This window comes from Carya illinoinensis, chromosome 7 (genome assembly GCF_018687715.1).
Source record: "Carya illinoinensis cultivar Pawnee chromosome 7, C.illinoinensisPawnee_v1, whole genome shotgun sequence".
Taxonomy (NCBI): Eukaryota; Viridiplantae; Streptophyta; class Magnoliopsida; order Fagales; family Juglandaceae; genus Carya; species Carya illinoinensis.
In genome coordinates, this window is record NC_056758.1 from 2,379,093 (window position 1) to 2,398,231 (window position 19,139).

The 19,139-nt window shown below is 34.2% G+C and overlaps 1 protein-coding gene across 1 annotated transcript; it reads left to right on the top strand.

Moving 5' to 3' along the window:
• Positions 1 to 4,980: 4,980 nt before the first annotated feature.
• Positions 4,981 to 10,866, top strand: LOC122314898 (probable linoleate 9S-lipoxygenase 5). The gene is made up of 9 exons (XM_043130542.1): positions 4,981 to 5,325; positions 7,082 to 7,371; positions 7,519 to 7,759; positions 8,061 to 8,399; positions 8,541 to 8,626; positions 8,754 to 8,861; positions 8,988 to 9,292; positions 9,375 to 9,638; positions 9,936 to 10,866. Exons 1-9 carry the CDS (start codon positions 5,130 to 5,132, stop codon positions 10,690 to 10,692), a joined length of 2,586 nt encoding a protein of 861 aa, XP_042986476.1. The 5' UTR covers positions 4,981 to 5,129; the 3' UTR covers positions 10,693 to 10,866.
• Positions 10,867 to 19,139: the final 8,273 nt, after the last annotated feature.

Below are 19,139 nucleotides of genomic sequence, written 5' to 3' on the forward strand. Positions count from 1 at the left end.
AGTACTAATTCCACTTCCTCAGCCACATATGGTTTCAATAATTCCACATTCATCACATCAGTCACTTTAGGCTCAATCCCTGATAATAAATCCTCATCTCCACTTCATTAAGTCATCTTTGGTTAGCCAATATATCCAAGCAATTACATAGATTAATCAAGTTAGACTAATTAATTAGTTTTCGCTTATCGTCCAAGTAATTAAAAATACTAAAGTATTGCTGGGGTATTTTGAATTAATGAGAATGTCTCTGTTTTTTTTTTTTTTTAAATAGACAGATATTGTCAGAGAGACATGACATAATATACATTACACACTTGTCTCATTTTCATTTTATTATATATGTATATGTACTTGTGTGTGTAACATGACTCTTAGTAATCTTTGGACTAATTTTTATTTTTTATAACTGCATAAAATTTATAAGTGAGAATGTGCAAATAAGTTTTTTTAGAGAAATACCACTCTTACATATGGGGGCTACTAATGGGATACCCTATAATTTTTTTTTTTTACTTAATAATTAAGAAATTATTTTTTAATAATGTAAATTATTTTTAAATATTTAAAAAAGTATATAAAAAAATAAAAAAAGTATCGCGAGCACCATATGTGACTATAGAGCCACTCTTTTCTTTTCTTTTTTTCTGTTTTTATCTGAGCTGGAAGATATAGTTTAACTTGCTCTTGATTGGATGGCCAAGTTAGAGCGCCCCCTTCACAACTTTAATATATTTAAGAAAGAATTTTACTACATACAAATACAGTCATATATTAATCTGTATATTAATATTAATTTATTCATACTTAAAATTTAAATTAACATTAGTTTTAATAAAATCTACGTTTTAATCAATCACATTACATTAATGCACAGATTAATATATAATTATACTTATAATTATATTTTTTCTTTAAAAAAAATAAAAAAACCCAATAATTATCTTGAAGTCTAGCTACCTTATCATGATCACGTGGACTTTGATCTTACAAACAACATATGAATAAATAATTATATCGGAGCCGGATATCATTTTTGTTTTTTTTTTTTTAAATCCATGTTTCCAACTGTCATCGTACGAGTATCTTATCTTTTTCTCTTTTTTGATTTTATTGCAGGTTGGAAATTGTGATGAAAAATATAATTTATAATTTATAATTTATAATTTAAATAATAAATTTTATTATTAAAATATTATTTATTATTTAATAATCATGTCATTAAAGTATTTTTAAAATTAATTATATTAATTTTTTTAAATATATAATTATCTGTAATAACTTTTTGATAAAAATTTTAATTTAATATTTTTTTTAAAATAGGTTTTTAACTTTATTAAGTAATTAAAATATTTTTTATAAATTTATTAAACATATTATTTTTTTAAAAAAGTTTTTAAATAATTAAAAGTACATTTTAAACTTTAACTCAATTCCAAATAAAGTCCTAGTACTTGCTCCGAACGCAATACCCAGCTACAGATACAACTATTGGCCACATGACTGTCTTCCGATCGTACGTGTATCTTATCTTTTTCTTTTTATTGGGTTAAGTACTTCCTCCGAACGCAATACCTAGCTACAGATACAACTATTGGCCACATGACTGCCTTCTCCCTTCACTTTCGGATCATCTTGATCAAGATGACAATAACTGGTTGTTATTCTCATGTGTCATTTTCAATATACAGCATTATTTTGTTTCGTAAATTATTTTAATTTATTTTATTTTATTTAATTATTATAATTTTTTTAAATTTTTATAAAATATAATAAATAATTTAACTTTTTCAAATTTTAAAATAAAAATTATATTTAAAAATTATATTATAATAATATTTTATTCAATTTTTAACTTTTATCTTATCTATATAACTAAACGAGGACGTTATTGGGATACATCAATATCCTTCTGTCAACTTCTTTTTTTTTTTAGAAAATTAAACGCCCAAGAAAAATGAGGCACTATATACATATATACATATATATACATATATATAGTTGAATAAGGTTCCATTTCCAATTTTAATGCTACCCATTTTCTTATAATTGTTTGGAAAGGGGCCGTGAAAGTTTGGCTGTTTAGATGAGATTACATGAAACGTTGAAAAGTCAGGTGGCCTGAAATTAATTTGGTCCAAAGTTGGCAAACCAAGACCATATGATTGATTATGTACGTTTTCTTATCTTGGAAATTATGAATTCTAACTTCTAAGAGATCAAGTCACCCTTAATTGCTGTAAATTTAGGGAGATTTTATAATTGCATACAGATGATTTGTTTTCAACCCTTTTTTCGGATCGAGTGCTGTGTATATGATACATGGTAGTTTATTATTTCAAAGGCATAAAAAAAAGATCATCACCCATGCCATTAGTGTTATCTCTAGCCAGAGATGCCTTAAAGCACACCTCTTTCCATTAATCATGTCACGAAATTATCAATTTATTATTATTATTATTTTAATGCATTCATTGACTTCAAATATAAAGTTTTTCCATAGGCGCCACCTACCTATTATCATTCATTGATTAAGGCTAGTCACATCTCTAGATCTCCTCCACTGAAACCGTCTATACCCTAGCTTATATGGTACAGAGATTTCCCAGCACTTCAAGTAACTTTAATTAGGCACGCATGCAGTCGTACTAATCTAAATGGGATTAGTAGTATTGCCTAAATAATTAATTGGAATTAAGGGGAGGATATAAAATCACATACGTACACTATATAACATATTTTTAATGGATTTAATTGTAAGTAGTTGATACGTAAAGACATTTAAATTAACATATTAATGCAATGTTGCATCAGTATATGTGACTGAAAATAATAAAATTTAAGATAAAGAGTTATTAAACAGAAGATTGAGAAATTTCCTTCTTATCTCTGTTAATTTCAACGAGAACCCATATGCCATTTGCTCATGCATGCATAAACCCTCTAAAACTGACCGTGCAAGTTTAACTGCATATGATATATACGTACGTGTTAACATTGATTCAATGCCACCAATGAAGACTAGTTCTCGAGAACAGTATTTTTGGTACCGTATCGTACTGGTCACTATGCCAGTACAGATATTGTACTTGTTTCGTACCGGCCTATATTTCGGCCTGTACCGGCCGGTATTTCAGTCCTTTATCTTTTTTTTTTTTAAACTATAATCTTATTTTTTGATTCCCAATATATACTAGACTATTTATAATTTATATATACATATGTATTCATGTATAATTTATTCATATATAAACTATTATTTTGAAATATAATTTATATATATAATTTATTTATATATCGACTATTCCGAAACGATACATGAAATGGTATCGATATCGAAATATTTCATTCCAGTATCTTGACCGATATAACATTCGGTACGGTATTTAAAATATTGCTAGAGAATCTCCGCCTGCATAGATATGCATGGCGACTCATTCTTAATACCAATTACACGTGAGAAAGCTATCTAGCTAGCTAGAGACGCGCTTTACAAATTATATCGAGGAAAAGCAGGGAATTAATTAATAATACTATAAGAATAATGAATCAATCCTCATATACATATACATATATATATATTATCATATCCTAACAAACAACAACCATGCACATGCAGGCTTTGAAAGAGAGAGGAAGTTAGAGAGAGAGATTCGGTTAGATGTTGAGTTGATTTTAAATTATCTATAAATAATAAAAAATAATAATAAATAATAAATAATTTGTGAATAACAATTAGGTAATCTGAGATGATCGCATAACCAAAGCTGCAAGATAGAATATTAAAGAATTGTCACTCAATTAAGAACATTTCCGGCCATAAATCACCAATATAATCGGAGCGATGTAAACGTGAAATGGAGTAAATTACGTACTGAAAGACGAGTATTGTAATAAATAACCCAAAAAACAAAAAACCACACGTTAATAAACAACAGCTGTGGTTTTGACTTAGACGCATTTCCCTAATTAACTGCATTTGGTATTGGATTGGGCAATGTGAGAACATGGGATGTGTGCACATTCTTGCTTGTACAGTACATTTACATTGATTGATACTAATATATTTCACATTCATTCTTGTTGACCTTCATTCTATTTAGTAAAATTAAAAGTTAATGAATAATGACAGCTCATCGTAGTGGAATAGATTGAGATGAGAGTGTATTACGTAGAATTTGTCTTTCCAGAATCATTGAAATCAGAACTCTACAATAAATTCCAAAACATAAATTACAGCTATCTTAACCAAAACAGTAGTAAAAAGAAGTGATTTTCTCTCTTATTTCTCAAATATAGTTGTCACTTTCTAAAAAAATATAGTTATCACATTTAATACTCTTTTTTTTACCACTAAGATAATAGCTTAGTTAGTACGAATTAATATTTCATGACTTTAAGATCGAGAGTTCAGGTCAAGACATAAGTTAAAATCTCTTATAGTAGTAAAACTTAACATTTAGATTATAGGATGTGTTTTAAACCAATTGGATACTTTGTAAGTATTATAGTGACGGACTTGTTTTTGAAGTATTAGTTATGATTCAAACCAAACATTTTACAATAGAAATAGGCTTTTATAATCATGCATAGAAAAAATAGTTACGCTAATCGTTTCTGCCTCTCATTTTTCTTTCAAAAAAAAAAAGAATACTCTTTATTTTTTAAACATTATAATAATTCAAAATTGTACACTACTTCATACAATATTTTAATTCTAATATAACGTCAAGCTCTCAATAGCATTATGATACACACACATATATAAATATATATATATATATATATATTTATATATATAATTTTATACAATTTTTGACAGAGATATCACGGGATTATGAGCGTATATCACACGTCCTTGAGAGGATATGTCTACAAGTCATGAACAAGGAAGTGTAGATAAATCAATGCAGACATAATTTCTAGAGGAAAAAAGGCCAACTATATTTTCCATATTGATGATATGAAAGGAACGTGTCCACGAATAGAAGAATAAAGTGTGAAATGCCACGCTGATAAATCTTTTCCCTATAAATGCCAAACACCATTTCTCTTGCATTATTCCTCAATACCAACTTAACCAGCTTTTCCCAGCTCCCTCTTCATGTTCTTCTGCTTACTGCTTCAAGATGATTCATAACATTATCAAAAAGATCACCTCTTGTGATGGGGACAAGAAGAAGATTGAAGGGAAGGTAGTGTTGATGAAGAAGAACGTTTTGGACTTCAACGATTTTAATGCATCTATTCTTGATCGTGTTCATGAGCTTTTAGGCCAGAAGGTTTCTCTGCAGCTTATTAGCGCTGTTAATGGCGACCCAACTGGTCTGTTCTTTTCCTTTCCCCTGTTTACATTTACAAGAAGCCATTATTGCTAAGCTTTTCTTTTCTGCATTATTTGTTTTTCCGTACGTACTCCCAATATTACTACTTATGACCATATAGCTAAACTTAAACGATGTAGGGAAAAACCCCAAAAAGATGCCATTACTGAGTTTAGCGAAGCCATATATAAGAGTTCAGGTCAAGATTGGGTGGTAGTTCAGGGTCTAATCACAAACTTTATGCTGGGTTTGCAATTTTTGTTATGGGTATTAATTCTTTTTTAGTTCTGGGTTTTGTTCTTCATGTTTTCCTTTTTTTCTCCTGCATAAAATTCGTTTCTTTTTCCGCACGAAAGACCCAAGAAATTAATCAAAGATCCAACTATCACTATATATATCATCATTCCTTCTTATAATTATCATGAATCATGTCCTTTTTCTATGTCTTTTTTGCTCTTCTTTTCTTTAATTCCTTCTTTCGCAAGGCAAAATGGGAATTATCATGAATCATTAAGGATCGAGACGAAGACTTTTATTGACAGACAAAGTTGGTCACAGGACTCAACAATGAGTCAAACGAAACGACCAAACCTTATAGTCAGGGAACTGTTTCTTTCACTTCTATATCGACCGACGACCGTATGGCACGGTTTAAACCTACCTAATGCACTTCCTTTATGATGATTGATGGAGGTGGAGGCCCATCCCTGTGATGCGTTGCCTCATATCAATATTTAATATAAATATATATATATGTGGTCCAAATTCTCAACTTCGAGCATGTATGACAAAAAATTACATTATTATAAGATAAAATTATTTCATATATAATTATATATAAAAATTTCATATATAATTATATATTATAAATAAAAACTATATATATATAATATTTTATATAATATTAAAATTTAATTTATATATATTTAAACTGCTCCGGTCGTGTCCTAGAAAATACATAACCGAAATTGAACCGAATTCAGCCAATTAAATTTTAATATAAAAATTGGTTTCAGACCGGACCAGTCCAAAAGTGGACCAACGGGTCCATTTTGGATTGGTTTTCCGATTTTTCAATTTAAATTTTCACCCTTAAAAGCAACTAATATCGAAGATTCCTTTTTAATTGAGTTTATTATCAGTGCTAGAATATTTTTTTTTATTAGTACTAGGTGTCCAGAAATAACATCCCGAATAATCTCAAAGGTACACATGATCTTGACAAGGAGTTTCCTGCAAGTACATTTTCAGTAATTCAAAGAGAAAATCTCTCAATCCGATGGCTTCTAGAAATCATTTGCATCCAATGAAATTTGAACTTTAAAATTGGGGGAGCATACCCTCAAACCCAACACTTTACCACTTGAGCCAACCCTTAGGGTTTATCAGTGTCTAGAAATTTATTTAAAGTAAAATAAAAAAAAAAAAAAAAAAAATTCTGCAATATCACTCCTTTTTTTTAAGTTTCTGTATAAAAAAAAAAAGTATATTTGACCGCTCAACCGTTATTCTAAAACACTCCAATTTCATTCATGAGATTACCTTTATAACGGTATATGGAAAAGCTTCTCGGACTTATCAAAGCTTGAACTCAGCTAAATGTAATTCCAACTTCCAAGAGACAATAACCATTATGTGGCCCTGCATAAAAAAATTCCTCTGCTGGACAAATGAAATCTCTACGAATGGTGAAACTAATGAAGTTTCTCTAATTGGAGATTTGTTGGCTTCATATTGAATTTGATGTGTTTTTGTAGAGAATGGGTTGCGTGGGACACTTGGAAAGCCAGCATACTTGGAGCGCTGGATAAGCACAATCACACCCTTAATAGCGGGCGAGTCTGCATTCAAAGTTACCTTTGACTGGGACGAGGACATAGGAACTCCAGGAGCATTCTTAATAAGAAACAATCATCACAGTGAGTTCTATCTGAAAAGCCTTACACTTGAAGGTGTTCCAGGCCAAGGTCGGATCCACTTTGTCTGCAACTCCTGGGTTTACCCTGAAGACCAATACAAAAAAGACCGTGTTTTCTTCTCCAACAAGGTAATGAATTATTATGCAGTGTCCTGTTCAGAACTTTCCAAAGCTCAATTAAAACGACGAGATATTGAAATAATATAAAACATATAACCTTGTTTAGTTATGAACGGTATCCTAAAGTAAAAAGTTGGTGCAATTCTCTTTCTGCAGACATATCTTCCAAGTGAAACACCAGGGCCACTGCTGGAGTACAGAGAGGAAGAACTAGTAAACTTGAGAGGAGATGGAACAGGAGAGCTTCAGAAGTGGGAGAGGGTCTATGACTATGCTTACTACAATGATCTGGGGAATCCAGATGAGGACCCTGAATATGCCCGTCCAGTTCTGGGAGGGTCTGCCGAGTACCCTTACCCTCGTAGGGGGAGAACTGGGCGACCACCAACCAAGACAGGTTAGGCATTTCAATTCAACTCACAAGCACTTTTCCTACATGAAGGTTTGGATAGTTAGTTAAGTTGAGATGAAATGAAATAAGAGTTGAAAGTTGAATAAAATATTATTATAATATTACTTTTATTTTGGACTTTGAAAAGGTTGAATTTTTTATTATATTTTGTTTGAAAGTTTGAGAAAGTTATAATGATTAGATAAAATGAGTTAAGATGGTTTTTGAATCCAAATAATGCCTTAAATTAGTTAAGTTATTAGCAATGAAAAAGAATGAATCTAATATCTTGTAACAATCTTAACAGATCCTAACACCGAGAGCAGACTGAAGCTTCTTATGAGCTTAAATATATATGTTCCAAGAGATGAACGTTTTGGTCACTTGAAGATGTCAGACTTCCTTGCTTATGCACTGAAATCCGTAGCTCAAGTCCTTAAACCTGAGCTGGAATCTCTATTTGATAGCACTCCAAAAGAGTTTGACAGCTTCCAAGACGTGCTTAACCTGTATGAAGGAGGAATTAAGCTGCCTGACAATGTACTTAAGAATATTAGGGACAACATCCCGGCGGAGATGCTAAAGGAAATTTTCCCAACTGATGGTGAAGGACTCCTCAAATATCCAATGCCCCAAGTGATTAAAGGTATCCTTTCTTTTTCCAAGGAACAGCCTCTTTCACGTGACAGGATAGTCTAAAATGACAAATTCAAGTACTTTAGGATACATGTGCCTCCAAATACCATTTTCTTCGAATTAATAGTTGTGTCTCAATGATTTGGAGCAGAGGATAGGTCTGCATGGAGGACTGATGAAGAATTTGCGAGAGAGATGCTGGCTGGAGTAAACCCTGTCATCATTCGTAGTCTTCAAGTAATCTCCAGCTTCTATGATTAATTTCATTGCAAATGTTCCCAAAGGGATTAATGTAGAGACAAGAAAGAATTCAAATTTGCTTTTCTTTTCTTTTTACTCTGATATTAATTCTAAGCTAATGCAGGAATTCCCTCCCACAAGCAAGCTTGATAGTAAAGTATATGGTGATCAGACCAGTAAAATTACCAAAGAACACATAGAAAATAACATAGATGGGCTCAGCATAGATGAGGTATATTCCTGAATTCAGTTATCCCACAGAATGATTATGGACAAAGTAGTCTGCAGTTGCAATTAAATTACATTGCTATATTCTTATAACTGTGAACTATAATGATTGAAATGTATTTCTTCAAAGGCAATCAAGAAGAACAAGTTGTTCATATTAGACCACCATGATGCTTTAATGCCGTATCTGAGGCGAATAAACTCAACTTCCACAAAGACTTATGCCAGCAGGACAATCCTTTTCTTGAAAAGCGATGGGACTTTGAGGCCATTAGCAATTGAATTAAGCTTGCCCCATCCTGAGCAAGATCAGTTTGGTGCCATTAGCAAAGTTTACACACCAGCTGAACAGGGTGTTGAAAGTACCATTTGGCAACTGGCAAAAGCTTATGCAGCCGTAAATGACTCTGGATATCATCAGCTCATTAGCCACTGGTACACCTCTTCAAAGAAGCATAGCAAATAAATCCATTCCATATGACAAACTCATCTTGAATACGTTTTGTATTGGTCACAGGTTAAATACCCATGCTGCAATTGAACCATTTGTGATAGCGACAAACAGGCAGCTGAGTGTGCTTCACCCAATTCAGAAGCTTCTTCATCCTCACTTCCGTGACACCATGAACATAAATGCTTTTGCCCGGCAGATCCTCATTAATGGTGGCGGAATTCTGGAAGCAACTGTTTTTCCAGCAAAGTATTCCATGGAGATGTCATCAGTAGTTTACAAGAACTGGATTTTTCCTGAGCAAGCGCTTCCTGCAGATCTCATCAAGAGGTAAATGTTTCACTCTAGAACATAGTGACACATTCATGCTGCGTAAGGTATTCGCCATTAGAACTAACTTAAAACTCAGAAATGTGTTGACTTTATTAATCAAGGAAACTGGATAACACTTCAAAGATACTTCAGAAAGGGTAAACTTTACTTTAAAAGGCATAACGTTTAAAAAAAAAGTTAAGCCAAATTTCAGGACTTCAAGTTTTGGTTGTGTAATTGGCTAAATCCCTTAAGAAAACTATCGTAATGATGTTATACATCTCAAATGGCATGTTCCCCTTTTGTTGCATTCAGAGGAATGGCAATTAAGGATTCAAGTTCCCCACACGGTCTGCGCCTTCTGATCGAGGACTATCCATATGCTGTTGATGGGCTGGAAATCTGGTCAGCTATCAGAACATGGGTCGAAGACTACTGCTCCTTCTATTACAAGAATAATGAAATGGTCCAAAAGGACTCTGAGCTGCAGTCCTGGTGGAAGGAACTCAGAGAGGAGGGTCATGGCGACAAGAAAGATGAGCCCTGGTGGCCTAAAATGCAGACACGTGAAGAGCTTGTAGAAACATGCACTATCATTATATGGATTGCATCTGCGCTCCATGCAGCACTCAACTTTGGACAGTACCCTTATGCAGGCTACCTACCAAACCGGCCAACAATAAGCCGTCGTTTTATGCCTGAAGAAGGCACTCCTGAGTACGAGGAACTCAAGACAGACCCCGACAAGGCTTTCTTGAAAACAATTACTGCCCAGCTCCCAACCCTTATTGGTGTTGCCCTCATAGAACTTCTGTCAAGGCATTCTACTGATGAGGTCTATCCTGGGCAAAGAGATACCCCTGAATGGACATTGGACGCGCAGCCATTGGAAGCCTTTGATAGATTTGGAAAGAAGCTGGCTGCTATTGAGGACAGAATTATAAGCATGAACAATGACAAGAAATTGAAGAACCGGGTTGGAGCAGTCAACGTGCCATATACTTTACTCTATCCCACAAGTAATGAAAGTGGACTTAGTGGCAAGGGAATTCCCAATAGTGTCTCGATCTAAAGCTTCTGCATCGGTTTGTTTACTAAAGTTGTTACAGTAATGCTTTTTTTTTGCCTTTGATTACTTGTTCTATCGACTTATTTCTCATTACTAGTGGGAATTCAACTATTAGAATAGTAACTGTGAAGTTCAAATCACTTTATTAGAATAATATCAAATCAAGTTCTAATGAAATCTTGAAATCTTTAAAATCTCTTGATACACCTCAAACAGAAAACTTTGAAGTCGAGTTGACTGTAGTCTTCACATACGTTAATGTGTTCAGACCAACCTTAAAGAATATTTGGGCCAACAAATAACGCAATAATAAAAGCTCACGGTTAATAAAAATACTCCAAAGAAGTCTATTTAAGGCAAAATATGGTTTTTTTTATTAAAAAAAAAAAATACGGTACTTCAATTTTATTGATTGTCCTCACTTGTAGCGGAGGAAAACTGTGATTACAACAAGTAACCTGGGGAATACCAATAAACAATAAAACCAAAACCCATGCATCAAAAAACTAAATCATCTAGAATCAAAGCACGATAACAATCCAGTACTTGGAAAAAAATAGAATTCTATAGAATAACCAAACCAAGAAAAGAATAAAGAACCCTGTAAAAGAGAGACAAGCAAATCAGGATACTAATGACAAATAAAGCAAATGCAACTTACCAGAGAAACCACTAAGAGATCCACAGATAAGGAATGCCAATTATGTCCATGTGGAGAAGACCTCTTAATCTACTAGGCAGCTCACCAGACCAGTCGAAATTTAAACAACCAGCTCCCCTCTTAATAAAATAATCTGCCACAGCATTACCTTCTCGGAAAACATGATTCACTCTATACACCATACAATTAAGATAACCATGTAACTCCTCCCAAAAATCCTCTAAATACCAAATATTACAACCACTCTTGGTAAACCAGTTAACCAGCAATTGAGAATCAGTCTCAATTTCAACTTGAAAAAAACCCAAATGATAGCTCCTACGAACACCTTCCAACAAACTTCTAAGTTCAGCAAAATTATTAGAGCCCTGGTCCAAGAAAACAGAGTAAGCATCAAGTAACCTACCACTATCATCTCAAATGACGCCTCCAACCCCTGATGGACCAGGATTACTAAGGCTACTCCCATCAGTATTAAGCTTGACCCAACCCTGAGGAGGCCTAGTCCACCTCACCACACGAACCTTCGTAGGTCTAGGATGTAAAACCGAGATATCCAGTCTTTGTAAAATAGCAACATCCTTGTTAGGAAGTCTAGTAACTTTCATGATCAAATCCATAATACGAAGAATCCATAATTTAATAGCATGCCAAACTGAATCAATGATGTTAACCCTGTCTTCATGCCAGGCTTTACACCGCCTATTCCAAAGCTTCCAAGAAACAATAGAAGGGAGGAGACCAAATATAATCCAGGCCTGGGAAGACTTTCCCACACGACAAAACCAAAAATTCGATTGTTCCTACCAAGTTTGGAAGACTCCCATATGTACACCTAAATGAATAGCAGCCAATCGCCAAATGTGTCCGACAAAGTCACTAGTACAAAGCACATGATTCAAATCCTTGGTATGACCGATAGAACAACAATTACACTTAGAAGCCATAGGAATGCCAACCATTTTGATCCTATCATTTACACTCAAACAATTATTAAAAGCCTTCCACATCATAATAGAAATTTTCTTAGGAAGGTGGAGAATGCCAAATCAAATGAGCCCAAAGTAAAGGAGACACCCTAACCCTAACACAATCTCAAACATTTTTAGTAGAAAATAGCCCACCAATATCCTTTAGCCAAATTAAAACATCTTGCCCCCTCCTTCTGCCTAGCCAAGAAATGACACAGATCATAAGCTTTTTGATAACCCACTAGACATTCCAAAAGATGAATATCCCACCCATTCTCAATATGGCAATCTTTAATTTTCAAATAAGGTTGCTCAATCACAGGAAATTGACTACTAAGAGGCCATCCTCCTCCCAGTTATCATACCAAAAAGAAAGATTACCCTCTTTTACCATCCACTTAGACCCATTTAAAACTTCCGGGATACAACGGATAATCAATTTCTAAAATTGAGTACCCTTTTGAGGTGCCAAAAGAGATAAATGATTATTTTTAATGTACTTTCCTTTAAAAATCACCTTCATCAATAGTTCTACAAATATGATTTCAAGAAATCCATCTCCTTTTAAACTTGCCATCAAAATCGCCCAAAAGAAAGAGCTCAGAAGCTTATTCAAAGCCATGAGGACAATCTTAGGGACATGTAACATGGCAAGAAGATGGTTACATGTCCCTAAGATTAGTGGCCATACTAGATAAGACATGATATAGAAGAATAGTTCTTCCACCAGCTGGGAGCATTTTCCTCTTCCAACTTGCAATCTTTTTTTGGACTTTACCAAGTAATTCCCCAAAATGACTAGCCTTAAGTCTCCCCACCACAATAGGCACACCCAAATACTTAGGGAAAGATCCTTCAAAAAAACCAGGCATGTGAAGAATGAAAAGCTTCCTAGAAATAGGAATTTTCTTGTAGAAATAAATTGCACTTTTATCCTTATTAAAAACTTGATCCGTCCAATCTTCATAAAGAGTCAAGACTTTCATCTAATTCCTCATAGATTTTTTACCACCATTAGCAAAAATTGCAACATCATCCGCATACATAAGGTGGGAAATAAGAGGAATACCTCTAACTTGAGAAAACTGACCAATTTTTACCTTTGTAAAAATAATGCTTGAGAAGGCGAGAGAGCACCTCTTGCATGATAATAAACAAATAAGGGAAAAGATGTTCACCTTGCCTCAAACCACGCTTTCCTTTAAAAAAACTCCAAAGAAGTCCCATTCATTATGATGGAATACCAAAGGGAGGAAATACAAGCTTGAATCATATCAGAAACATGAGAAGAAAAACCAAAGTTGGCCAAGACATGAAGTACGAATTTCCAATCCACTCTATCATAAGTTTTAGACATGTCAAGCTTAACCATCACATTACTCCTAGAAGAGGTTTTGCGAATAGAGTGAACCAACTCCTGAATGAGACTTCTATTTTCAAAAATACTATAATTCAGAATAAAGGCCCCTTGCTCTTAGGAAATCATCTTAGAAAGCAAATTGGTCAGACGACCCACAATAATTTTAGCATAAATCTTATAAATTAATCACATAACAGAGGCTAATGGGCCTAAACTTATTAAAACCAGAAGGCTTATCCACCTTAGAAATTAAAACAATACTAGCCTATAACCCGCACAATGTGCGGGCTTTTATGTTTTTAGTTTTAATATATTATTCATGATCAAATGAAAGATGATGGTTCGAGATCTTTAAATATTCATACTTGTATGGTTTTATCTTTAATGTCCATAAAAATTACATAAAGCCTCCTATATAATTTAAATTTTAATTACTTACAACTCAAACAAAATAGACTCACTTTTGTAGGCATGAAGATCACTGGATCCATCAAAACATAGATTCATTGTTGATCTGTTTAAAACCTACATGCATATATGTATCTAAACTCATTGAAACCCATTTTTAACATATAGTAATATACAAACATATTGAATGTGATAAAATACAAAAAGATTCCAAATCCATATTCAACATAACCTGCTAATGTAATGGTGTGCATAGTCTGTTCAATGATCAATAATCGGTAAATTATACAAAACCAAGTTACAGTACTTATCTAATGTGGCACTCAATTGGAGATTTCCTCACAATTATTTGATATGGCAAAACCGAACATAAAACAATTAATGCTGTCTTTTGATGCTGAAACAATGTAAAAAATCAGTAAAATATGAAAAAAGAATGACATGTTTTGATGGCTTTACAGGCTCTACCCATTTGAAGTTCACACAGTCAAATCACCTATTTATCTAATAAAAATAAAATAAATTCAAGTAGAACAAAATTATGGAAAATTGATCGTAGATATATATAAGCAATTGAACTAAAACTTGCTCTTTAGCATGTAGAAAAAAAGCCCAAAAAAAAAAGGGTGTGTGAAAATGCCATTAAAATGCTAAAATTATTTTTGTAGAGTCCAAAAATCAATGAAATGAATGAAAAACGGCACTTACTTATATTTTTATGGTGTGGTCTGCCTTTGTGGGAAAAAATATGACAAAGACGATCGACTAAGTGCGAGAAAGGTAAAGAGTGCACGAAAAAGAAAATAAAAACTGTCGATATGAGAAACAGATGAAAATGGTGTTTATATGTTGTTACGATGGACAAAGATTGCATATAAATATTTATATTGGATCAAAACAGCTTGTTGGTTCAAAAGGTTATAGAAGCCCTGCTTCATGTTTGCCTCTCTGATTTGCACCATTGCACTGCTTTAGCCATTTGTTTTGCTGGTTCGAAAGGTTTTTTGCTGAAAGTCTAAAACCAATCGGCACAATGAATCTTAATCATATTAATGCAAGATTAATGCGACAATATTTCGTATCTTTTTTTTTTTTTCCATCGTATTCCCCCTAAATTACTCCTCTAACCTCTAACACTTCTATTGCTTTCCACAAACACCCCCAAACTTATCTAAATTTCAAGATTTCTTCTCTGGTTTTGGTGTTTTCGAAACTTTGGGAAATCCCAGAAATGGAAGCATATAAAATCAACCAAACTGGCTTGTCATGAAAGTTACTCTGAACAGAACTTGGATTTCCGACCGTACACTTTACCGTTTAGATCGAAAAAATTGCCAACAGACACACCCTTCATTTCCATTCGGAGAAAGTCACCAAGATAGAAAAAAAGACGTTTGAATTGAGAAAAGTGTCTTGCTTTTCACGGGTTGTGTATTTAAATGTGTTTCTTTCTCTAGTGGATGCCATTATTGCTATTTCTTTTATTATTATTATTATTATTATTATTATTATTATTATTATTATTATTATTATTATTATTATTATTATGAGAAACCACTATTGCTATTCTTGCATCTTATCAGGTTTCTTATATTTTTATATATTTACTTCTTTGGGTTCTTGTGTTTACAAATTTGATTGCTTTGTGTGTTCTTTGCTGGTGTTTATCTAATTTTCACCATTGCACCACTTGGCATTTGTTTTGAAGTGTATTGACAAACTTTGCATGTAAATATTGTATTGGATCAAAACGGTTTGATGCTCGAAAGGTTTGCTGCTGGAAGTTTAAAACTGACAAGCATAAGCTATGTTAAGCCCATTAACACGAGATGAATGCCAAGTCAGCCAATCCAAATTGGCTTTTATATAATTAAATAGATACGAGGCAGTATAAAATCTAGGAAAAGAATGATTTTGAAAAAATTAACAGTGGCATCCAAAATATCCTCTTTAACAAGATCCTAATAGGCTCTAAAGAAACCCGAACTAAAACCATCCGGACCAAAGCTACTATCAATAGGAATACTAAAGAGAGCATCCTTAACATCTTCAATAGAAGGGACACAGCTGCAAATAGCCAAATTCTCTTCATCAGTAATAACCAGGGCAATCAACTCAATTAAATTAGGCAAAACACTCTGATGAGTGTGACCTAAGAAATTTTGAAAATACTTAACAACAGCCTGATGAATATCATAAAAAGTATTTAAAATAGTACCATCAATCAAACACTTTCCTTAATCAGTTTTTTACTCTTAGCATTCAAATAAGTATGATAAAATTTTGAATTATGATCTCTATCTTTGAGCCAACTTTTCTTGGCCATATGAGCAAGACGAGTGTCCTCTCTACCCATCCAGGTTAATAATTCCAACTTAGACCAAGATGTCATTTTTATCCTCATCATTAAAATCAACCTGGAGACAGGTTTCCAGATTATCAATACGTTGCTCTAAATCTTTAATAATATTATTAGTCTTACCAAAAACCTGATGATTCCAATCATTAAGCACCACCTTCAACCTTTTTAATTTAAACAATAAATTAATAAGTCCAGAACCAAACCTCTCTTACTTCCACACCCCCTCCACAAAAGAAAGAAAATCAATATGATCAGTCCATATAAACTAAAAGCGGAAGGGACTAGGCTCATACCTAAAAGGATCCTCACCCATTTGGATCACCAAAGTGGAGTGGTCAAAAGTTGTAAGAGGCAATACCTGGAAAAAAATATTAGGAAAAGAATTATGAACATTATAATCAATTAAACAACGATCTAACCTTGTACAACTATGAGCCAATCCACCTTAGCCATTACACCAAGTCATCATTGGACCTTTAAAGCTCATATCCAACAATCCACAATTCTGAAGGCACAAATTGAAATTTTCCATAACTACAAAAAGACGGGGACGACCACCTCTTCGTTCCGAATCATCTATAACAATGTTAACATTGCCATAAAGAATCCACTGAAGGATACCATTATGGGTAGCCTCAAGCTCCTCCCATAGAGTTTTCCTTTCCATATGATTGCACTTAGCATAAACAACGGTGAAAAGAAAGACATAGGCCATTCTTCTCAACTCGTATGGAAACATGTTGGTTCGAACTTTCCAACCAATGAACTGGAATAGCTGAATTCCACAACAACCAAGTTTTTCCTTTTTACAATTCATTTATAACAAAGGACTCAACTAAACCGGCCCAAATAATCAGAAATTTTTGTCTCTAATAGAAAAAGGCTCAGCCAATGCAATAATATTAGGCCGATAAGTTTTAATAATTTTTCTAAACATCACTTGAGAGGTTCCCACACCCCTGATATTCCAAAAAATAATAGAACTGATCATAAATTAAATTTTGAAGGACGAATTATCGCCCTAGAAGAACTCCTCATGTTTAGAAACTTTCCAACTAATTGGTTGGGTCTCTCTACGTCAGTACAATACTCTTTGCAAATATCATCATGAATTATGTCTTGTTCAGATTTGAGGTCGGATTAGGATTCACTAGGCAGTTCCTCTTCATAGGCAAGTTCTATTGCTATTGTCTTAGTCACTCGATCATTATGCATGGACCCATACTCGGCATTGACCTCAGTTGCAATCACAGATCTACTTTCAGCATCCCAAATAACACCAGAGGACCCATCCTGGATAGGCCCATTGAGTGCAACCCGCTCAGAATTCCTTGGACAATAAGGCACTTTCTTGTTCAAAACTAAATTTTGTCTCATATGCTCCACTATATGACTATTATTTAGCCCTATATTACTTTAATCCTTCTAGCCCACTTTGCACAGACCCACTCCCTAGTCTTGTATATGGCCCTTATTATTTGCGCCATAACCCATTGTCACTGCCTATTGCGTTGAACAGTCCCCCACAAGGCCATCAATCTAGTCCATATCACCTACAGGCCCTTTATCTACCTGCCCAGCATGCTGACCCACTGCACCATCGTCTTCCCCATGCAACTCCTGAACTCCATTATCGACTTGCACCTGCGGATATGCGCCAGTATCATGTGTGCCAGACAAACCCAATTTAGCTGCAACGTTTTTAGCATCCTCAGAAGCCTTTTCATCTACCCCACTATCTGTTGTGAGGTCAAAAACCTCCTGCACCACCAAATCCTTAGAGCCCGAAGTTGTACCCTGCACCATACCGGTGTCTTGTATCTGAGTTCTTTCTCCCCCAGACTTGACAAATTTCTTAACCCAAACTTGGCCCCCTTTCATTTTCTTTTGTTGTTCTTGACCATTACGACAAGTCTTTATATTATGGCCCTGGCATCCACAAACTACACAATATGCAGGCAAAGTTTCAAAGATTATATTCTGTCTCCTACTTCCTTTCATTCCAGGAATGCCTAACCAAAAATATGGGATAGGGTCTTTTGAAGCATCTATTTCAACACATACCTGTGCCCTATTTGTCCTAGTTGCACAGCTTGTAGAATTATCACATCTAATCAACTTACCAACTGGTACAGTGAGAAATTTCAGAACAGAAGCATGATAAAAATTTGGTAGAAGCCTGGTAAATAAATCCAAACTGGCACACAAGGTAGTTTGAAATCTTCATCAAAGTCCAATGTCCAAGCAAAGGATCGATACGGAACCCCATTCACATCGCAAGATTCACTGGATAAAGCCTTTTGGAAGTCGAATTTAGAGGATATCCGAACAAATACATTTCTTGGTCGCATCATGGATGAAATCACCAGCATACAGGACATGCCCCATCTGTTACGAATGAAGGCTCTTTTGACGTCTAACGATGGTCTTTGTCAGAGAAATTTGAGGACTATAGAGAACCGAAAAGCTGGGCAGTTGTTTCTAATTCTTTTGCAAAAAGAGTGAAACAAAGCTCTCTATCTATAAGCTTTGGAAGATGAAGAATACTGCCATCTCAGGCAAAGACAGCGGTGCCGCAGAAATGATATCAGCAAACAACCAATGGCCTGCCAACGGTGGAAAGGCCACAACAGCCACCATGCAAAACATGTGGAGCAATAAACGCAAATCGCAACCCTAGCAGAGCAA

Bases quoted from the DNA above. Each gene is read 5' to 3' on its own strand.
- LOC122314898 (XM_043130542.1), top strand. From the start codon at position 5,130: ATGATTCATAACATTATCAAAAAGATCACCTCTTGTGATGGGGACAAG. The intron at 7,372-7,518 runs GTAATGAATTAT...CTCTTTCTGCAG, and splicing joins GTGTTTTCTTCTCCAACAAG to ACATATCTTCCAAGTGAAAC. The intron at 9,639-9,935 runs GTAAATGTTTCA...TGTTGCATTCAG, and splicing joins CCTGCAGATCTCATCAAGAG to AGGAATGGCAATTAAGGATT.